This window comes from Tachyglossus aculeatus, chromosome 1 (assembly GCF_015852505.1).
Source record: "Tachyglossus aculeatus isolate mTacAcu1 chromosome 1, mTacAcu1.pri, whole genome shotgun sequence".
NCBI lineage: Eukaryota > Metazoa > Chordata > Mammalia > Monotremata > Tachyglossidae > Tachyglossus > Tachyglossus aculeatus.
The window spans coordinates 2,989,159-3,013,044 of NC_052066.1; the positions used below are offsets into that span (position 1 = coordinate 2,989,159).

Consider the following 23,886-nt stretch of genomic DNA (forward strand, 5'->3'; position numbering starts at 1 on the left):
TTACTACGTGCAAAGCACCGTTCTAAGCGCTGGGGAGGTTACAAGGTGATCAGGTGATCAGTGCTCAAGCGCTTAGTACAGCGCTCTGCACATAGTAAGCGCTCAATAAATACGATTGATTGATTGATTGATTGATCAGGTTGTCCCACGGGGGGCTCACGGCCTTCATCCCCATTTTCCAGATGAGGTCACTGGGGCCCAGAGAAGTCAAGTGACTTGGCCAAAGTCCCACAGCTGGCAGATGGCGGAGCCGGGATTTGAACCCGTGACCTGTGACTCCAAAACCTGGGCTCTTTCCACTGAAAGCGCTTACTATGTGCAAAGCACCGTTCTAAGCGCTGGGGAGGTTACGAGGTGATCAGGCGATCAGTGCTCAAGCGCTTAGTACAGCGCTCTGCACATAGTAAGCGCTCAATAAATACGATTGATTGATCAGGTTGTCCCACGGGGGGCTCACAGCCTGCATCCCCATTTTCCACATGAGGTCACTGAGGCCCAGAGAAGTCCAGTGACTTGGCCAAAGTCCCACAGCTGGCAGTTGGTGGAGCCGGGATTTGAACCCGTGACCTGTGACTCCAAAACCTGGGCTCTTTCCACTGAAAGCGCTTACTATGTGCAAAGCACCATTCTAAGCGCTGGGGAGGTTACGAGGTGATCAGGCGATCAGTGCTCAAGCGCTTAGTACAGCGCTCTGCACATAGTAAGCGCTCAATAAATACGATTGATTGATCAGGTTGTCCCACGGGGGGCTCACGGCCTTCATCCCCATTTTCCACATGCGGTCACCGAGGCCCAGAGAAGTCAAGTGACCTGGCCAAAGTCCCACAGCTGGCAGAGCCGGGATTTGAACCCGTGACCTGTGACTCCAAAGCCCGGGCTCTTTCCACTGAGCCACGCTGCTTCTCGTAATCAATGCTATCGCCGGGTAGGGACTGTCTCTATATGTTGCCAACTTGTACTTCCCAAGCGCTCAGTACAGTGCCCTGCACATAGTAAGCGCTCAATAAATACGATTGATGATGATGATGATTATTATTGTTATATTGCTTTTCCCTCCCCCAGTCTCCCCCCACCGCTGCTCCCCCAGGTCCCCTCCAACACTTCCCCGGTTCCCGCCGCTCAAGTTTATCTCCCCCTTTTAGACTGTGAGCCCAAACAATCAATCAATCAATCAATCAATCGTATTTATTGAGCGCTTACTATGTGCAGAGCACTGTACTAAGCGCTTGGGAAGTACAAATTGACAACACATAGAGACAGTCCCTACCCAACAGTGGGCTCACAGTCTAAAAGGGGGAGACGGAGAACAGAACCAAACATACCAACAAAATAAAATAAATAGAATAGAAATGTACAAGTAAAATAAATAGAGTAATAAATCTGTACAATCAATCAATCAATCAATCACTCGTATTTATTGAGCGCTTACTATGTGCAGAGCACTGGACTAAGCGCTTGGGAAGTACAAATCGGCAACACATAGAGACCGTCCCTACCCAACAGTGGGCTCACAGTCTAAAAGGGGGAGACGGAGAACAGAACCAAACATACCAACAAAATAAAATAAATAGGATAGAAATGTACAAGTAAAATAAATAAATGAATAAATAAATAGAGTAATAAATATGTACAACCATATATCCATATGTACAGGTGCTGTGGGGAAGGGAAGGAGGTAAGATGGGGGGATGGAGAGGGGGACGAGGGGGAGAGGAAGGAAGGGGCTCAGTTTGGGAAGGCCTCCTGGAGCCCACTGTTGGGTAGGGACCGTCTCTATATGTTGCAATCAATCAATCAATCAATCGTATTTATTGAGCGCTTACTATGTGCAGAGCACTGTACTAAGCGCTTGGGAAGTACAAATTGGCAACACATAGAGACAGTCCCTACCCAACAGTGGGCTCACAGTCTAAAAGGGGGAGACGGAGAACAGAACCAAACATACCAACAGAATAAAATAAATAGGATAGAAATGTACAAGTAAAATAAATGAATAAATAGAGTAATAAATCTGTACAATCAATCAATCAATCAATCAATCGTATTTATTGAGCGCTTACTATGTGCAGAGCACTGGACTAAGCGCTTGGGAAGTACAAATTGGCAACACATAGAGACAGTCCCTACCCAACAGTGGGCTCACAGTCTAAAAGGGGGAGACGGAGAACAGAACCAAACATACCAACAAAATAAAATAAATAGGATAGATATGTACAAGTAAAATAAATAAATAAATAGAGTAATAAATCTGTATAATCAATCAATCAATCAATCAATCGTATTTATTGAGCGCTTACTATGTGCAGAGCACTGTACTAAGCGCCTGGGAAGTACAAATTGGCAACACATAGAGACCGTCCCTACCCAACAGTGGGCTCACAGTCTAAAAGGGGGAGACGGAGAACAGAACCAAACATACCAACAAAATAAAATAAATAGGATAGAAATGTACAAGTAAAATAAATAAATAAATAGAGTAATAAATCTGTACAATCAATCAATCAATCAATCAATCGTATTTATTGAGCGCTTACTGTGTGCAGAGCACTGGACTAAGCGCTTGGGAAGTACAAATTGGCAACATCTAGAGACAGTCCCTACCCAACAGTGGGCTCACAGTCTAAAAGGGGGAGACGAAGAACAGAACCAAACATACCAACAAAATAAAATAAATAGGATAGAAATGTACAAGTAAAATAAATAAATAAAGAGTAAAAAATCTATACAAACATATATACATATATACAGGTGCTGTGGGGAAGGGAAGGAGGTAAGATGGGGGGATGGAGGGGGGGGGCTCAGTCTGGGAAGGCCTCCTGGAGCCCACTGTTGGGTAGGGACTGTCTCTCTATGTTGCCAATTTGTACTTCCCAAGCGCTCAGTACAGTGCCCCACACACAGTAAGCGCTCAATAAATACGATTGATGATGATGATTGGCCGCCCCCCACCCCTTCCCGTCCGGCCTAGCGTCGTCCAAGAAGCAGCGCGGCCTAGAAGCTAAAACACGGGCCTGGGAATCCTGCGTAAACGCTCATGAGGGCTACTTTGTAGGCCGTGGTACTGTCTAGACGCCTCTCCCGCCCCGCCACCGTCCCGGGACTCACGCAGGGCAGCGGGAAGCGGAGGCGGGCGACGTCCAGGCCCTTCTTGACGGGCACGGTCACCCGGTTGGGCAGGACCAGGTGGGCCGCGATCAGGTCCTCGATGAGACCGTCCGTCACCTCGCTGCCGGAGAGATTGCGGGGGGGGGACACAGCCAATCAATCAATCATCAATCAATCAATCAATCGTACTTATTGAGCGCTTACTGTGTGCAGAGCGCTGTACTAACCGCTTGGGAAGTCCAAGTTGGCAACAGTCCCTACCCAACAGTGGGCTCGCAGTCTAAAACAGAAGCAGCGTGGCTCAGTGGAAAGAGCCCGGCCTTTGGAGCCGGAGGTCACGGGTTCGAATGCCGGCTCCGCCGCGTGTCTGCTGGGTGACCTGGGGCAAGTCGCTTCACTTCTCTGAGCCTCAGTGACCTCATCTGGAAAATGGGGGTGAAGGCTGTGAGCCCCACGGGGGACAACCTGATCGCTTTGTATCCCCCCCCCAGCGCTTAGAACAGTGCTTGGCACGTAGTAAGCGCTTAACAAATGCCAACGTTAAAAGAGGTCCCCCTCCCACCCTCCGTGTCCCTTGGGTAACAAGGCCCTCTCATATTAGGCTTTACAGTTAATAATAATAATAATAATAATGATAAAGTTGGCATTTGTTAATCATCATCATCATCATCAGTCGTATTTATTGAGCGCTTACTATGTGCAGAGCACTGTACTAAGCGCTTGGGAAGTACAGATTGGCAACATCATAATAAATTAACAAATTTATTAATTGTTATTGTTATTATTGTTAATTAATAATAATAATAATAATTTGGGTATTTGTTAAGCGCTTGCTATGTGCCAAGCACTGTTCTAAGAGCTGGGGAGGATACAAGGTGATCAGGTTGTCCCCCGTGGGGCTCACAGTCCTCATCCTCATTTTACAGATGAGGGAACTGAGGCTCAGAGAATAATAATAATAATAATAATAATAATAATAATAATAATAATAATATTGGCATCTGTTAAGCGCTTACTCTGTGCAAAGCACTGTTCTAAGCGCTGGGGAGGATACAAGGTGATCAGGTTGTCCCCCGTGGGGCTCAAAGTCCTCATCCCCATTTTACAGATGAGGGAACGGGGGCTCAGAGAATAAGAATAATAATAATATTGGCATTTGTTAAGCGCTTACTCTGTGCAAAGCACTGTTCTAAGCGCTGCGGGGGGATACAAAGTGATCAGGTTGTCCCCCGTGGGGCTCACAGTCTTCATCCCCATTTTACAGATGAGGGAGCTGAGGCTCAGAGAATAAGAATAATAATATTGGCATTTGTTAAACGCTTACTCTGTGCAAAGCACTGTTCTAAGTACTAGGGAGGATACAAGGTGATCAGGTTGTCCCCCGTGGGGCTCACAGTCTTCAGCCCCATTTTACAGATGAGGGACCGGAGGCTCAGAGAATAATAATAATATTGGCATTTGTTAAGTGCTTACTCTGTGCAAAGCACTGTTCTAAGCGCTGGGGAGGATACAAGGCAATCAGGTTGTCCCCCGTGGGGCTCACAGTCTTCATCCCCATTTTACAGATGAGGTCACTGAGCCTCAGAGAATAATAATAATAATAATAATAATAATAATAATAATAATGATAATAATAATAATAATAATATTGGCATTTGTTAAGCACTTACTCTGTGCAAAGCACAGTTCTAAGCGCTGGGGAGGATACAAGGTGATCAGGTTGTCCCCCATGGGGCTCACAGTCTTCATCCCCATTTTACAGATGAGGTCACTGAGGCTCAGAGAATAAGAATAATAATAATATTGGCATTTGTTAAGCGCTTACTCTGTGCAAAGCACTGTTCTAAGAGCTGGGGAGGATACAAGGTGATCAGGTTGTCCCCCGTGGGGCTCACAGTCTTCACCCCCATTTTACAGATGAGGGAACTGAGGCCCAGAGAAGTGAAATGACTTGCCCAAAGTCACACAGCTGACAATGGGCGGGGCAGGATTTGAACCCATGACCTCTGACTCCAAAGCCCGGGCTCTTTTCCACTGAGCCACACTGCTTCTCTGAGCAGTGCTTAGAGTTAGAGTTTTTTAAGCGCTTACTATGTGCAAAGCACTGTTCTAAGCGCTGGGGGGGGGGATACAAAGTGATCAGGTTGTCCCATGTGGGGCTCACAGTCTTCATCCCCATTTTACAGATGAAGTAACTAAGGCTCAGAGAATAATAATAATAATGATAATAATGATAATAATATTGGCATTTGTTAAGTGCTTACTATGTGCAAAGCACTGTTCTAAGCACTGGGGGAGATACATGGTGATCAGGTTGTCCCATGTGGGGCTCACAGTCTTCATCTCCATTTTACAGATGAGGTAACTGAGGCTCAGAGAATAATAATAATAATAATAATAATAATAATAATAACAATAATAATAATAATAATAATATTGGCATTTGTTAAGCGCTTACTGTGTGCAAAGCACTGTTCTAAGCGCTGGGGGGATACAAAGTGATTATGTTGTCCCATGTGGGGCTCACAGTCTTAATCCCCATTTTACAGATGAAGTAACTGAGGCTCAGAGAATAGTACTACTACTAATAATAATATTGGCATTTGTTAAGCACTTACTCTGTGCAAAGCACTGTTCTAAGCGCTGGGGGAGATACATGGTGATCAGGTTGTCCCATGTGGGGCTCACAGTCTTCATCCCCATTTTACAGATGGGGTAACTGAGGCTCAGAGAATAATAATAATAATAATATTGGCATTTGTTAAGCGCTTACTCTGTGCAAAGCACTGTTCTAAGCACTGGGGGAGATACATGGTGATCAGGTTGTCCCATGTGGGGCTCACAGTCTTCATCCCCATTTTACAGATGAGGTAACTGAGGCTCAGAGAATAATAATAATATTGGCATTTGTTAAGCGCAAAGCACTGGGGGAGATACAAAGTGATCAGGTTGTCCCATGTGGGGCTCACAGTCTTCATCCCCATTTTACAGATGAGGTCACTGAGGCTCAGAGAAGTTAAGTAGCTTGCCCAAGGTCACACAGCAGACATGTGGCGGAGCCAGGATTCGAACCCGTGACCCCTGACTCCAAAGCCCGGGCTCTTTCCACTGAGCCACGCTCCAGTTCTTGGGGGATTGGCAAGCAAGCAAAGGCCAACCTCGAACTAGGTTGTCCGTCTCCCCCTTCTAGACGGTGAGACCGTCTCTATATGTTGCCAACTTGTACTTCCCAAGCGTTTAGTACAGTGCTCTGCACACGGTAAGCGCTCAATAAATACGATTGAATGAATGACTCAATCTTAAAATCATCATCGTCACCGCCGTCATCATTAATAACTATATATAATCTTTCCCATCCGGCCTTCCCATATGGTCTAGCGGTCAGGATTCCTGGTTTTCACCCAGGCGGCCCGGGTTCGACTCCCGGTATGGGAAGATGGCTCATTTTCGTTTCGGCGCTTAATACAGTGCCTGCCATATAGTTAAGCACTTAACAGATAAGATTATTATTATTATGTTCAGATAATAATATTATTATCTGTTGGGTAGGGACTGTATATGTTGCCAACTTGTACTTCCCAAGCGCTGAGCACAGTGCTCTGCACACAGTAAGTGCTCAATAAATATGATTGATTGATTATCATAATCTGATTATCTGATAATATTAATATATATAACATATAATCTGATAATATTATCAGATGATAATAATAATGATGGCATTTATTAAGCGCTTCCTACGTGCAAAGCACTGTTCTAAGCGCTGGGGAGGTTACGAGGTGATCAGGTTGTCCCACGGGGGGCTCACAGTCTTCATCCCCATTTTCCAGATGAGGGAACTGAGGCCCAGAGAAGTGAAGGGACTTGCCCAAAGTCACACAGCTGACAAAATGACGGCATTTTTTAAGTGCTTACTTGGTGTCAAGCACTGTTCTAAGCGCCGGCACTTTGCTGTGGCCTTGTGGCAAGAGCCCAGGCCTGGGAATCAGAGGACGTGGGTTCTAATCCTGCGCCGCCACCTCTCTGCTGCGTGACCTTGGGCAAGTCACTTCACTTCTCTATAATAATAATAATGGCATTTATTAAGCGCTTACTATGTGCAAAGCACTGTTCTAAGCGCTGGGGAGGTTACAAAGTGATCCGGCTGTCCCCCGGGGGGGCTTACGGTCTTAATCCCCATTTTACAGATGAGAGAACTGAGGCCCAGAGAAGTGAAGTGCTTAGTACAGTGCTCTGCACACAGTAAGCGCTCAATAAATACGATTGATGATGATGATGAAGTGACTTGCCCAAATTCACCCAGCTGACAATTGGCGGAGCCGGGATTTGAACCCAAGACCTCTGACTCCAAAACCCGGGCTCTTTCCACTGAGCCACGCTGCTTCTCTGTGCCTCAATTACCTCATCTGGAAAATGGGGATGAAGACTGTGAACCCTATGTGGGACAATCTGATTACCTTGTATCTACCCCAGCACTTAGAACAGTGGCCGGCACGTAGTGAGTGCTTAACAAATATCATCATCATTAATATACAATAACAATGATAATAATAATAGCCATATTTGTTAAGCACTTACTATGTGCTAAGCACTGGGGCAGATACAAGACAATCAAGTCAGATAGAGTCTCTGTCCCACATGGGACTCAAGGTTTAAGTAAGAGGGAGAACAGGGGTTTTTTAAAAATGGTATTTATTAATAATAATAATAATGGCATTTACTAAGCGCTTACTATGTGCAAAGCACTGTTCTAAGCGCTGGGGAGGTTACAAGGTGATCAGGTTGTCCCACGGGGGGCTCACAATCTTAATCTCCATTTTACAGATGAGGTAACTGAGGCCCAGAATATTACATATCTATTCTATTTATTTTATTTTGTTAGTATGTTTGATTTTGTTCTCTGTCTCCCCCTTTTAGACTGTGAGCCCACTGTTGGGTAGGGACTGTCTCTATAGGTTGCCAATTTGTACTTCCCAAGCGCTTAGTACAGTGCTCTGCACATAGTAAGCGCTCAATAAATACGACTGATGATGATGATGATGATGCAAAGCACTGTTCTAAGCGCTGGGGAGGTTACAAGGTGATCAGGTTGTCCCACGGGGGGCTCACAATCTTAATCCCCATTTTACAGATGAGGTAAGTGAGGCCCAGAGAAGTGAAGTGACTTGTCCAAAGACACACAGCTGACAATTGGCAGAGTCGGGATTCGAACCCATGACCTCTGACTCCAAAGCCCGGGCTCTTTCCACCGAGCTACGCTGCTTCGGCGCTTACTATGTGCCCTTCTAGACTGTGAGCCCGCTGTTGGGTAGAGACCGTCTTTATATGTTGCCAACTTGTACTTCCCAAGCGCTTAGTACAGTGCTCTGCACACAGTAAGCGCTCAATAAATGCGATTGAAGTACTTCCCAAGCGCTTAGTCCAGTGCTCTGCACACAGTAAGCGCTCAATAAATGCGATTGAAGTACTTCCCAAGCGCTTAGTACAGTGCTCTGCACACAGTAAGCGCTCAATAAATACGACTGAATGAATGAATGAATGAATGTGCCAGGCACTGTTCTAAGCGCTGGGGTGGATACAAGCTTACGCCTCAATCCCCATTACCCAGATTTGGTAACTGAGGCACAGAGAAATAAAGTGATAATTTATAAAGAGAAGCAGTTTAGAGAAGCAGCGTGGCTCAGTGGAAAGAGCGCGGGCTTGGGAGTCGGAGGTCATGGGTTCGAATCCCGCCTCCCCCACATGTCTGCTGTGTGACCTTGGGCAAGTCACTTTACTTCTCTGTGCCTCAGTTCCCTCGTCTGTAAAATGTGGATTAAGACTGTGAGCCCCACATGGGACAACCTCATCTCCTTGTGTTCCCCCCAACGCTTAGTACAGTGCTTTGCACATAGTAAGCGCTTAACAAATCCCAACATTATAGAGAAGCAGCGTGGCTCAGTGGAAAACAGCCCGGGCTTTGGAGTCGGAGGTCATGGGTTCGAATCCCGGCTCTGCCACTTGTCAGCTGGGTGACTTCGGGCAAGTCACTTGACTTCTCTGGGCCTCAGTTACCTTGTCTGTGAAATGGGGATGAAGACTGTGAGCCTCCCGGGGGACCACCTGGTCACCTTGTAACCTCCCCAGCGCTTAGAACAGTGCTTTGCACATAGTAAGCGCTTAATAAATGCCATTATCATTATTATTATTATTGTGGTGTCTGTTATGTGCTTACTGTGTGCCAAGCACTGTACTAAGCACTGGGGTGGATCCAAGCAAATCTTGCAGAGAAGCAATCTGGCTCAGTGGAAAGAGCCCGGGCTTTGGAGTCAGAGGCCACGGGTTCAAATCCCACCTCTGCCAATTGGCAGCTGGGTGACTTTGGGCAAGTCACTTCACTTCTCTGGGCCTCAGTTCCCTCATCTGGAAAATGGGGTTGAAGACTTTGAGCCCCATTTGGGACAACCTGATCACCTCGAAGCCTCCCCAGCGCCTAGAACAGTGCTCTGCAGCTAGTAAGCGCTTAATAAATGCCATCATTATAATTATTATTATTACTGCCCAAGGTCACAAAGCTGGCAAGTGGCAGAGGCAGGATTAGAACCCATGACCTCTGACTCTGAGGCTCGGGCTCTAGACACTAGGCCATGCTGCCTTCCACCTTTCACATTTTGGGGGACTCGTGGCTAAGTGGAAAAAGCCCGGGCTTTGGAGTCAGAGGCCATGGGTTCAAATCCCACCCCCACCAATTGTCAGCTGGGTGACTTTGGGCAAGTCACTTCACTTCTCTGGGCCTCGGTGACCTCATCTGGAAAATGGGGATGAAGACTGTGAGCCCCCCGTGGGATAACCTGATTACCTTGTAACCTCCCCAGCGCTTAGAACAGCGTGGCTCAGTGGAAAGAGCCCGGGCTTTGGAGTCAGAGGCCATGGGTTCAAATCCCACCTCCACCAATTGTCAGCTGGGTGACTTTGGGCAAGTCACTTCACTTCTCTGGGCCTCAGTTCCCTCGTCTGGAAAATGGGGATGAAGACTGTGAGCCCCCCATGGGACAACTTGATTACCTTGTAACCTCCCCAGCGCGTGGCTGTGATGGCCGAGTGGTTAAGACGTTGGACTCAAAATCCAATGGGGTCTCCCCGCGCAGGTTCGAATCCTGCTCACAGCGCCCTCAATTTTCTTTTAGACTGTGAGCCCACTGTTGGGTAGGGACTGTCTCTATATGTTGCCAACTTGTACTTCCCAAGCGCTTAGTACAGTGCTCTGCACACAGTAAGCACTCAATAAATACGACTGATTGATTGATTGCTTAGAACAGTGCTTTGCACATAATGAGCGCTTAATAAATGCCATTATCATTATTATTATAGACTGTGAGCCCACTGTTGGGTAGGGACCGTCTCTATATCTTGCCAACTTGGACTTCCCAAGCGCTTAGTACAGTGCTCTGCACACAGTAAGCGCTCAATAAATATGATTGAATGAATGCATGAATGAATAGGGACCGTCTCTAGGTGTTGCCAACTTGGACTTCCCAAGCGCTTAGTACAGTGCTCTGCACACAGTAAGAGCTCAATAAATACGATTGATTGATTGATTGCTTAGAACAGTGCTTTGCACATAATGAGTGCTTAATAAATGCCATTATCATTATTATTATAGACTGTGAGCCCACTGTTGGGTAGGGACCATCTCTATATTTTGCCGACTTGGACTTCCCAAGCGCTTAGTCCAGTGCTCTGCACACAGTGAGCGCTCAATAAATATGATTGAATGAATGCATGAATGAATAGGGACCGTCTCTAGGTGTTGCCAACTTGTACTTCCCAAGCGCTTAGTACAGTGCTCTGCACACAGTAAGAGCTCAATAAATACGATTGATTGATTGATTGCTTAGAACAGTGCTTTGCACATAATGAGTGCTTAATAAATGCCATTATCATTATTATTATAGACTGTGAGCCCACTGTTGGGTAGGGACCATCTCTATATTTTGCCGACTTGGACTTCCCAAGTGCTTAGTACAGTGCTCTGCACACAGTAAGCGCTCAATAAATACGATTGAATGAATGAATGAATTATTATTATTATTATTCTTTCAGTGGGGGAGAATGGGGGGAATGGAGGTGGGGGAAGATGGGGGGAAGCTGCAGAGCCCCCACAGAGGGATTGGTTGTTCCCCCTGCCTGGCATCCTGGAATTTCACTGGAAAACTGCCCGCCCACCCCCTGCCCCTGTCTTTGGGTAGGGACTGCCTCTATATGTTGCCAATTTGTACTTCCCAAGCGCTTAGTACAGTGCTCTGCACATAGTAAGCGCTCAATAAATACGATTGATGATGATGATGATGATTCCCCATCCTCTGCCCCTCAACCTCCCACCGACCTCTGCCTTCCACCCCGCACCTTCCGGCCTCCATCTCCCTTCCCCTATCCTATAATAATAATAATAATAATAATAATAATAATAATAATAACTGTGGTATTTGTTAATCAATCGTATTTATTGAGCGCTTACTGTGTGCAGAGCACTGTACTAAGCGCTTGGGAAGTCCAAGTTGGCAACATATAGAGACGGTCCCCACCCAACAGTGGGCTCACAGTCTAGAAGAGGGAGACAGAGAACAAAACCAAACATATTAACAAAATAAAATAAATAGAATAGATATGTATAAGTAGAATAAATAAATAGAGTAATAAATGCAAACATATATACATATATACAGGTGCTGTGGGGAAGGAAAGGAGGTAAGGCGGAGGGGGAGGAGGGGGAGAGGAAGGATAAGCGCTTACTATGCACCAGGCACTGTACTAAGCACTGGGGTGGATGCAAACAAATCAGGTGAGGCACACTTGGGGCTCGCAGTCTCCGTCCCCATTTTCCAGAGGAGGGGACTGAGGTCCAGAGAAGTGGAGCGACTTGCCCAAAGTCACACAGTAGACAAGTGGCGGCGGCAGGATTAGAACCCACGACCTTCTGACTGCCACGCCTGGGCAGTCAGTCTTTTAGACTGTGAGCCCACTGTTGGGCAGGGACTGTCTCTATATGTTGCCAATTGGTCCTTCCCAAGCGCTTAGTCCAGTGCTCTGCACACAGTAAGCGCTCAATAAATATGATTGATGATTGATGATGGGCTCTACCCACTGAGCCAGGCTGCTTCTGTAGACTGTGAGCTCACAGTGGACAGGAAATGTGCCTGTTTATTGTTCTGCTGGACTCTCCCAAGCGCTTAGTCCAGTGCTCTGCACACAGGAAGCGCTCAATAAATACGATTGAATGAACGAATCAATTCATTTATTCATTCATTCATTCAATCGTATTTATTGAGTGCTTAGAACAGTGCTTTGCACATAGTAAGCGCTTAATAAATGCCATCATCATTATTATTATTAGTAGTAGTAGTGGTAGTAGTAGTAAGTGCTTAACAGCGTGGCTCAGTGGAAAGAGCACGGACTTTGGAGTCAGAGGTCGTGGGTTCAAATCCCAGCTCCACCACTTGTCAGCTGGGTGACTTTGGGCAAGTCACTTCACTTCTCTGGGCCTCAGTTCCCTCATCTGGAAAATGGGGATGAAGACTGTGAACCCCCCGTGGGACAACCTGATCACCTTGGAACCTCCCCAGCGCTTAGAACAGGGCTTTGCACATAGTAAGCGCTTAATAAATGCCATCATTATTATTAGTAGTAGTAGTAGTAAGTTCTTAACAGCGTGGCTCAGTGGAAAGAGCACGGAGTCAGAGGTCATGGATTCAAATCCCGGCTCCACCACTTGTCAGCTGGGTGACTTTGGGCAAGTCACTTCACTTCTCTGGGCCTCAGTTCCCTCATCTGGAAAATGGGGATGAAGACTGGGAGCCCCCCCTGGGACAACCCGATCACCTTGTAACCTCCCCGGCGCTTCGAACAGTGCTTTGCACGTAGTAAGCGCTTAACAAATTCATTCATTCAATCGTATTTATTGAGCGCTTACTGTGTGCAGAGCACTGTACTAAGCGCTTGGGAAGTCCAAGTTGGCAACATATAGAGACGGTCCCTACCCAACAGTGGGCTTACAGTCTAGAATCAATCAATCACCTGGTCTTCTTCCCCTCTGCCTTCAAACATGACCACATCTCCCCCATCCTAAAAATACTCTCCCTTGACCCCATTGCCCCCTCCAGTTACGAGAAGCAGCGTGGCTCAGTGGAAAGAGCCCGGGCTTTGGAGTCAGAGGTCACGGGTTCAAATCCCGGCTCCGCCCATTGTCTGGGCCTCAGTTCCCTCATCTGGAAAATGGGGATGAAGACTGTGAGCCCCCCGCGGGATAACCTGATTACCTTGTAACCTCCCCAGTGCCTAGAACAGTGCTTTGCAGCTAGTAAGCGCTTAATAAATGCCATCATTATAATTATTATTATCACTGCCCAAGGTCACAAAGCTGGCAAGTGGCAGAGCCAGGATTAGAACCCATGACCTCTGACTCTGAGGCTCGGGCTCTAGCCACTAGGCCATGCTGCCTCCCACCTTTCACCTTTTGGGGGATTCGTGGCTCAGTGGAAAAAGCCCGGGCTTTGGAGTCAGAGGTCACGGGTTCAAATCCCGGCTCCGCCAATTGTCAGCTGGGTGACTTTGGGCAAGCCTCATCCCTTCTCTGGGCCTCAGTTCCCTCATCTGTAAAATGGGGATAAAGACTGTGAGCCCGCCGTGGGACAACCTGATGACCTTGTAACCTCCCCAGTGCTTAGAACAGTGCTTTGCACATAGTAAGCATTTAATAAATGCCATTATTATTATTATTATGACCCCATTTCCCTCCTCCCCTTCCTTTCCAAACTCCTGGAGCAAGTCGACCATCATCATCAATCGTATTTATTGAGCGCTTACTATGTGCAGAGCACTGGACTAAGCGCTTGGGAAGTACAAATTGGCAACACATAGAGACAGTCCCTACCCAACAGTGGGCTCACAGTCTCACAGTGGGACCAATCAATCAATCAATCAATCAATCGTATTTATTGAGCGCTTACTATGTGCAGAGCACTGGACTAAGCGCTTGGGAAGTACAAATTGGCAACATATAGAGACAGTCCCGACCCAACAGTGGGCTCACAGTCTCACAGTGGGACCAATCAATCAATCAATCAATCGCATTTATTGAGTGCTTACTATGTGCAGAGCACTGGACTAAGCGCTTGGGAAGTACAAATTGGCAACACATAGAGACAGTCCCTACCCAACAGTGGGCTCACAGTCTCACAGTGGGACCAATCAATCAATCAATCAATCAATCGTATTTATTGAGCGCTTACTAGGTGCAGAGCACTGGACTAAGCACTTGGGAAGTACAAATTGGCAACATATAGAGACAGTCCCGACCCAACAGTGGGCTCACAGTCTCACAGTGGGACCAATCAATCAATCAATCAATCGTATTTATTGAGCGCTTACTATGTGCAGAGCACTGTACTAAGCGCTTGGGAAGTACAAATTGGCAACATATAGAGACAGTCCCTACCCAACAGTGGGCTCACAGTCTAAAAGGGACCACACTCGCTGCCCCGAGTTCCTCTCCTCCAACTCCCTCCTGGAGGCCCTCCAACCTGGCTTCCGGCCCCTCCGCTCCACCGAAACCGCCCTCTCAAATGATGTCCCTCTCTTATTTATTTATTTATTTTACTTGTACATTTCTATCCTACTTATTTTATTTTGTTGGTATGTTTGGTTCTGTTCTCTGTCTCCCCCTTTTAGACTGTGAGCCCACTGTTGGGTAGGGACTGTCTCTATGTGATGCCAATTTGTACTTCCCAAGCGCTTAGTCCAGTGCTCTGCACATAGTAAGCGCTCAATAAATACGATTGATTGATTGATTGATTGATTACCAAATCCAACGGCTCCTACTCTGTCCTAATCCTCCTCTACCTCTCAGCTGCCTTCGACACTGTGGCCCACCCCCTTCTCCTCAACACGCTATCCGACCTTGGCTTCACTGACTCCGTCCTCTCCCGGTTCTCCTCTTATCTCTCCGGCCGTTCATTCTCCGTCTCCTTCGCGGGCTCCTCGTCCGGATCCCATCCCCTTACTGTAGAGGTTCCTCAAGGGTCAGTTCTTGGTCCCCTTCTGTTCTCCATCTACACCTACTCCCTTGGTGACCTCATTCGCTCCCACGGCTTCAACTATCGTCTCTACGCTGATGACACCCAAATCTCCATCTCTGCCCCTGCTCTCTCTCCCTCCCTCCAAGCTCGTATCTCCTCCTGCCTTCAGGACATCTCCATCTGGATGTCCGCCCGCCACCTAAAGCTCAACATGTCGAAGACTGAGCTCCTTGCCTTCCCTCCCAAACCTTGTCCTCTCCCTGACTTTCCCATCCCTGTTGACGGCACTACCATCCTTCCCGTCTCCCAAGCCCGCAACCTCGGTGTCATCCTCGACTCCGCTCTCTCCTTCACCCCTCACATCCAAGCCGTCACCAAAACCTGCCGGTCTCAGCTCCGCAACATTCCCAAGATCCGCCCTTTCCTCCCTTTGTCCTACCCCCACCCCGCAGCACTTGTGTCTGTATGTACACATTTATAATTATAATTCTATTTATTTTAGCAACGATTCCTTCAATCGTCCTTATGGAGCGCTTACTGTGTGCAGAGCACTGTAATGATGTGATTATATCTATAATTCCATTCATTTGTAACGATGCTGCTGATGCCCGTTTACTTATTTTGATGTCTGTCTCCCAGACTGTGAGCCCATGCGGGCACGGATTGTCTCTATTTGTTGCCGAACTGTACTTCCCAAGCGCTCAGTACAGTGCTCCGCACACATTAAGCGCTCAATAAATGCGATTGAATGAATGAATGGTTCCCACCTCCCCTCCTCCACCTCCGTCCCCCCTCCTCCGACCTCCTTTCTCCATCCCTTGACCCCCCACTTCCCCATTCCCTTCTCCCGATCCTCGGTCCTCCCCATCCCCGTCAACCCTTACTTGATTCCAGGAGCGTCCAAAAAGTTGGTCAGGCCTGTCCAGTTGATCTCCAGATGCTGGGAGGGACAGATGCTCCGGTTCAGTCCGGGAACCGGGCCAAGGGGACGCCCCAGATTCCGTATCCCCACCCAGGATCCCGCGCCCAAATCCACGTAGGCCCGCTGCCGGATTCCCGCCCGGCCCGCCGCCCGATTTCCGTCCTCTGTCCCATTTTCTGAGCGCCTCCCGCCCCTTGGGGAAGGCCTCTCACCGGTTTCTGGAGGAAGAAAATGGTGACGGCCCCCAGGAACGGCTTGTCGATGAGCAGGGGCTCCAGGATGACGCGCAGGGTCCCCTGCAGCTGAAGCCCAACCAGAAATGTCATGGGGTTGCCTCGGTGCTTACTATGTACTGAGCGCTGTGAGGATCTGGGACGATCCTGGCCCCAGCCCCCTCCTCTTCCACCCTGGCCGAGTGAAACTCCAGACCTTGAGCTCGTGGTGGGCCGGGAATGTGTCTGTTTATTGTTGGATTGGACTCTCCCAAGCACTCTGCAAGTGCTCAGTAAATAGGACCAATTGACTGGGGAGCGGCTCCCTCTAATAATAATACTAATGATGGCATTTATTAAGCGCTTACTATGTGCAAAGCACTGTTCTAAGCGCCGGGGAGGTTACAAGGTGATCAGGTTGTCCCCCGGGGGGCTCACAGTCTTCATCCCCATTTTCCAGATGAGGGAACTGAGGCCCAGAGAAGTGAAGTGACTTGCCCGAAGTCACACAGCTGATAAGTGGCGGGGCCGGGATTTGAACCCGTGACCTCTGACTCCAAAGCCCGGGATCTTTTCACTGAGCCACGCTGCTGTGGGCCCGCTGTTGGGTAGGGACCGTCTCTGTATGTTGCCAACTTGTACTTCCCAAGCGCTTAGTACAGTGCTCTGCACACAGTAAGTGCTCAATAAATACGATTGAATGAATAGACTGGAAGCTCCTTGTGGGCAAGGAATGTGTCAACCAATTCTGCTACAGTGGACTCTCCCAGGCACTTAGTACAGAGCTCCGCACACAGTAAGTGCCCAAGAAATACCAGGGAAGATATCTATTTAATGATACGAAGCAGCGTGACTCAGTGGAAAGAGCCCGGGCTTTGAAGTCAGAGGTCATGGGTTCAAATCCTGGCTCTGCCGATTGTCAGCTGTGTGACTTTGGGCAAGTTGGGATTGAGAAGCAGCGTGGCTCAGTGGAAAGAGCCCGGGCTTTGGAGTCAGAGGTCATGGGTTCAAATCCCGGCTCTGCCAATTGTCAGCTGTGTGACTTTGGGCAAGTTGGGTTGAGAAACAGCGTGACTCAGTGGAAAGAGCCCGGGCTTTGAAGTCAGAGGTCATGGGTTCAAATCCCGGCTCTGCCGATTGTCAGCTGTGTGACTTTGGGCAAGTTCGGATTGAGAAGCAGCGTGACTCAGTGGAAAGAGCCCGGGCTTTGGAGTCAGAGGTCATGGGTTCAAATCCCGGCTCCGCCAATTGTCAGCTGTGTGACTTTGCGCAAGTTGGGATTGAGAAGCAGCGTGGCTCAGTGGAAAGAGCCCGGGCTTTGGATTCAGAGGTCATGGGTTCAAATCCCTGCTCTGCCAATTGTCAGCTGTGTGACTTTGGGCAAGTCACTTCATTTCTCTGTGCCTCAGTTCCCTCATCTGGAAAATGGGGATTAAGAGTGTGAGCTCCATGTGGGACAATCTGATCACCTGGTATCCCCCCAGTGCTTAGAACAGTGCTTTGCCCATAGTAAGCACTTAACAAACACCATTATTATTATTAAGACTGTGAGCCCCCCATGGGACAACCTGATCACCTTGTAATAATAATAATAACAATAATAATAATAATAATAATAATATTGGTATTTGTTAAGCGCTTACTATGTGCAAAACACTGTTCTAAGCGCTGGGGAGGTTACAAGGTGATCAGGTTGTCCCACGGGGGGCTCACATCTTAATCCCCATTTTACAGATGAGGGAACTGAAGCCCAGAAAATGAATGAATGAATGAATGAATGAGTGAATGAATGAATGAAAGAATGAATGAACCTCCCCAGTGCTTAGAACAGTGCTTTGCACATAGTAAACGCTTAATAAATACCATCATTATCAGCGCTTAGAAAAGTGCTTTGCACATAACAAGTGCTTAATGAATACCATCATTATCAGCGCTTAGAAAAGTGCTTTGCACATAACAAGTGCTTAATAAATACCATCATTATCACAAAGTGGCAGAGCCGGGATTAATAATAATAACAATAATAATAATAATAATAACTTTTAGACTGTGAGCCCACTGTTGGGTAGGGACTGTCTCTATATGTTGCCAATTTGTACTTCCCAAGCGCTTAGTACAGTGCTCTGCACATAGTAAGCGCTCAATAAATACGATTGATGATGATGAATAATAATAGTAATAATAATTACATTATTTGTTAAGCACTTATTGTGTTATTATGTAACACTCTTCTTAGCGCTGGGGTAAATATAAGGTAATCAGGTTGTCGCACATGGGGCTCACAGTCTTAATCAGTGTGGCATAGTGACAAGAGCCTTGGCTTGGGAGTCAGAGGTCATGGGTTCTAATCCTGGCCCCACCACTTGTCAACTGTGTGACTTTGGACAAGTCACTCCACTTCTCTGGGCCTCACTTACCTCATCTGCAAAATGGGGATTAAGACTGTGAGCCCCACGCGGGACAACCTGATCACCTTGTAACCTCCCCCAGTTCTTAGAACAGTGCTTGGCAAATAGGAAGCGCTTAACAAATCCCATCATCATCAATCGTATTTATTGAGCGCTTACTATGTGCAGAGCACTGGACTAAGCGCTTGGGAAGTACAAATTGGCAACATATAGAGACGGTCCCTACCCAACAGTGGGCTCACAGTCTAAAATTATTCTCATTATTATTAATCCCATTTTAATAGTAATAACGATGGTTTTTGTTAAGCGCTTTCAATGAGCCAAGCACTGTTCTATAGATGAGGTAACTGAGGCACAGAGAAGCTAAGTGGCTTGCCCGATGTCACACAGCAGACGAGTGGCGGAGTCAGGATTCGAACCCACATCCTCCGAACTCCTAAATCCGGGCTCTTCCCACTAGGCCATCCCGTTTCTTCTCCAGCCCCACTGCTTCCCAGGGATCAGACTTGCTCCTCTCCGCACCATTGAGGAGACCCCATCCCATCCCACCCCGCTTCCATCATCATCATCATCATCATCAATCGTATTTATTGAGCGCTTACTATGTGCAGAGCACTGTACTAAGCGCTTGGGAAGTACAAATTGGCAACATACAGAGACAGTCCCTACCCACCAGTGGGCTCACAGTCTAAAAGGGGGAGACAGAGAACAAAACCAAACATACTGACAAAATTAAATAAATAGAATAGATATGTACAAGTAAAATAAATAAATAAATAAATAAATAAATAAATAAATAAATAAATAAATAGAGTAATAAATAAATAAATAGAGTAATAAATAAATAGAGCAATACCCACATTCCCGGGGCCACCGAGGCCTCACGCAACCTCGGGGAGGCCGGTGGCCGCGGAAGCCAAAACTGTGGCTTCGGGTGTGAGGCCGTGGACTCTGAATAAAAATAATGATAATAATGATGATAATAATAATAATGGCATTTATTAAGCGCTTACTACGTGCAAAGCACTGTTCTAAGCGCTGGGGAGATTACAAGGTGATCAGGTTGTCCCACGGGGGGCTCACAGTCTTAATCCCCATTTTACAGATGAGGGAACTGAGGCCCAGAGAAGTTAAGTGACTTGCCCAAAGTCACACAGCTGACAGTTGGAGGAGCTGGGATTTGAACCCATGACCTCTGACTCCAAAGCCCGGGCTCTTTCCACTGAGCCACGCTGCTTCCCGATGGCATTTGTTAAGCGCTTACTATGTGCAAAGCACCGTTCTAAGCGCTGGGGGGGATGCAATGTGATCAAGTTGTCCCACGTGGGGCTCACAGTCTTCATCCCCATTTTACAGATGAGGTAACTGAGGCCCAGAGAATAATAATAATAATAATAATGATGGCATTTGTTAAGCACTTACTATGTGCAAAGCACTGTTCTAAGCGCTGAAGGGGGAATACAAGGTGATCAGGTTGTCCCACATGGAGCTCACCGTCTTCATCCCCATTTTACAGATGAGGTAACTGAGGCCCAGAGAATAATAATAATAATATTAATAATAATAATAATAATAATAATAATAATAATAATAATGGCATTTGTTAAGCGCTTACTATGTGCAAAGCACTGTTCTAAGCGCTGGGGGGGAATACAAGGTGATCAGGTTGTCCCACATGGAGCTCACAGTCTTAATCCCCATTTTACAGATGAGGTAACTGAGGCCCAGAGAATAATGATAATAATAATAATAATAATAATAATAATAATAATAATGGCATTTGTTTAGCACTTACTATGTGCAAAGCACTGTTCTAAGCGCTGGGGGGGAATACAAGGTGATCAGGTTGCCCCACATGGAGCTCACAGTCTTAATCCCCATTTTACAGATGAGGTAACTGAGGCCCAGAGAATAATAATAATAATAATAATAATAATAATAATGATGGCATTTGTTAAGCGCTTACTATGTGCAAAGCACTGTTCTAAGCGCTGGGGGGGAATACAAGGTGATCAGGTTGTCCCACATGGAGCTCACTGTCTTAATCCCCATTTTACAGATGAGGTAACTGAGGTCCAGAGAATAATAATAATATTAATAATAATAATAATAATAATGATGGCATTTGTTAAGCGCTTACTATGTGCAAAGCACTGTTCTAAGCGCTGGGGGGGAATACAAGGTGATCAGGTTGTCCTACATGGAGCTCACAGTCTTAATCCCCATTTTACAGATGAGGTAACTGAGGCCCAGAGAATAATAATAATAATAATAATAATAATAATAATAATTATGGCATTTGTTAAGCGCTTACTAGGTGCAAAGCACTGTTCTAAGCGCTAGGGGGGAATACAAGGTGATCAGGTTGTCCCACATGGAGCTCACAGTCTTAATCCCCATTTTACAGATGAGGTAACTGAGGCCCAGAGAATAATAATAATAATAATAATGGCATGAGAGAAGTTAAGTGACTTAAGGTCACACAGCAGACTTGTGCTGGAGCCAGGATTCGAACCCATGACCTCTGACTCCCAAGCACTGGCTCTTTCCACCGAGCCACACTGCTTCGCTGAATCACTAGGAGCCTGAAATTCTGCTCCTCCCCTTCAGCTTCTTATTGACTCTTGAAGTCACATTGTGCAACTCTGTGGTACTTAATCATAATCATAATCATAATAACGATGTTGATGATAATGATGGTACTCATTAAGTGCTTCCGATGTACCAGGAACTGTCCCAAGCCCCGGGGTGGATACAAATAAATCAGGTTGGACACAGTCCCCGTCCCGCGTGGGGCTCGAAGTCTCCATCCCCATTTTACAGATGAGGAAACTGAGGCATAGAGAAGCGAAGGGACTTGCCCAAGGTCCCACAGAAGATAAGTGGCGGAGGCGGGATTAGAACCCACGACCTCTAATTACCAGGCCCGCGCTTTAGCCACTAGGCCGTGTGCTCTGCACACAGTGAGCGTTCGATCTATATCCGTAATATTACATAGTATTAGAGAAGAAGCAGCGTGGCTCAGTGGAAAGAGCGCGGGCTTTAGAGTCAGAGGTCATGGGTTCAAATCCCGCTCTGCCACCTGTCAGCTGTGTGACTTTGGGCAAGTCACCTAACTTCTCTGTGCCTCAGTTACCTCATCTGTACAATGGGGATGAAGCCTGTGAGCCCCCCGTGGGACAACCTGATCACCTTGTAACCTCCCCAGAGCTTAGAACAGTGCTTTGCACATAGTAAGCTCTTAACAAATATTATTATTATTATTATTACATATTATATAGTACATAATAGTACATTTGTGATTAAGTCCCTATCTGTAATTTAATTTAATATCTGACTCTCCCTCTAGACTGTAAGCTCCTTGTGGGCATGGAATACATCAGCGTGGCTCAGTGGAAAGAGCCCGGGCTTGGGAGTCAGAGGTCATGGGTTCGAATCCCAGCTCCGCCACTTGTCAGCTGTGGGGCCTTGGGCCAGCCACTTCACTTCTCTGTGCCTCAGTTACCTCACCTGTAAAATGGGATTAAGACTGTGAGCCCCACATGGGACAACCTGATCACCTTGTATCCCCCAGCGCTTAGAACAGTGCTTTGCACATAGTAAGCGCTTAATAAATGCCATTATTATTATTATTGTTACGGGTTCTAATCCTGCCTCTGCCGCTTTGTCAGCTGTGTGACTTTGGGCAAGTCACTTGACTTCATCCGTAAAATGGGGATGAAGACTATGAGCCCCTCGTGGGACAACCTGATTACCTTGTATCTACCCCAGCGCTTAGAACAGTGCTTTGCACATAGTAAGCGCTTAACAAATACCAACATTATTATTATTGACTTCTCCGTGCCTCAGTTCCCTCATCTGTAAAATGGGGATTAAGACTGTGAGCCCCAAGTGGGACAACCCGATTGGCTTGCATCTACCCCAGTGCTTAGAACAGTGCTTGGCCCATAGTAAGCGCTTAACAAATACCAACATCTACCAAATCTGTTAGATGGGACTCCCCCAAGCATTTAATGATAATAATAATGATAATAATAATAATAATAATAATAATAATAATAAAACAATAATAACAATGGTATCTGTTAGGTACTTACTATGTGCCAGGCAATGCAGTAATAATAATGATGGCATTTGTTAAACTCTTATTATGTGCTGAGCACTATTCTAAGCGCTGGGGTAGATACAAGGTAATTACGTGGGGCTCACAGTCTTAATCCCAATTTTACAGATGAGGGAACTGAGGCACAGAGAAGTCAAGTGACTGACCCAAAGTCACACAGCTGATCAGTGGTGGAGGCAGGATTAGAACCCATGACCTTTGACTCCCAAGCCCGGGCTCTTTCCACTAAGCCACACCGCTTCTCTAAGCACTGGGGTGGATTCATTCCTATTTATTGAGCGCTTACTGTGTGCAGAGCACTGTACTAAACGCTTGGGGATAAAAGATGGAGATGGAGGAGGATAGAGAAGCAGCGTGGCTCAGTGGAAAGAGGTTTTGGGAGTCAGGGGTTGTGGGTTCTAATCCCGGCTCTGCCACTTAGCTGTATGACTTTGGGCAAGTCACTTCACTTCTCTGTGCCTCAGTTCCCTCATCTGTAAAATGGGGTTTTAAGACTGAGAGCCCCATGTGGGACAACCTGATAATACTGCCCAGGGCTTAGAACAGTGCTCGGCACATAGTAAGCGCTTAACAAATACCATCATCATTATTATTATAAAAATGATAATAATTGTGATATTTGTTATGCGCTTACTATGTGCCAGGCACTGTACTGGGAGCTGGAGTGGACATAATAATGATAATGATGGTATTTGTTAAGCGCTTACTATGTGCCGAGCACTGTTCTAAGCGCTGGGGTAGATGGAAGATAAGGAAGTCGTCCCCCACGGGGGGCTCACAGTCTTCATCCCCATTTTCCAGATGAGGTCACTGAGGCCCAGAGAAGTGACGTGACTTGCCCAAGGTCACACAGCAGACAAGACCTTCTGACTCCAAGTCCCGGGCTCTAGCCATTATAATAATAATTATGATAGCATTTATTAAGCGCTTCCTACGTGCAAAGCACTGTTCTAAGCGCTGGAGAGGTTACAAGGTGATCAGTTTGTCCCACGGGGGGCTCACGGTCTTCATCCCCATTTTACAGGTGAGGTAACTGAGGCACCGAGAAGTGAAGTGACTTGCC

At 46.7% G+C, this 23,886-nt stretch overlaps 1 protein-coding gene and 2 non-coding genes across 3 annotated transcripts in view; 2 read left to right on the top strand and 1 right to left on the bottom strand.

Moving 5' to 3' along the window:
• Positions 1-23,886, bottom strand: part of ESYT3 (extended synaptotagmin 3) — a 149,119-nt gene that overhangs the window by 71,029 nt on the left and 54,204 nt on the right. Inside the window, exons 6-8 of the mRNA XM_038752330.1 lie at positions 16,293-16,382; positions 16,043-16,098; positions 3,106-3,226 (exon numbers count right to left, since the gene is read on the bottom strand). Coding sequence (XP_038608258.1) covers positions 3,106-3,226; positions 16,043-16,098; positions 16,293-16,382 — 267 coding nt within the window. The remainder of the gene's footprint in view (positions 1-3,105; positions 3,227-16,042; positions 16,099-16,292; positions 16,383-23,886) is intronic.
• Positions 6,469-6,540, top strand: TRNAE-UUC. Its single transcript has one exon. It is a non-coding gene; the product is annotated as a tRNA-Glu (tRNA).
• On the top strand, positions 10,172-10,253 carry TRNAL-CAA. Its single transcript has one exon. It is a non-coding gene; the product is annotated as a tRNA-Leu (tRNA).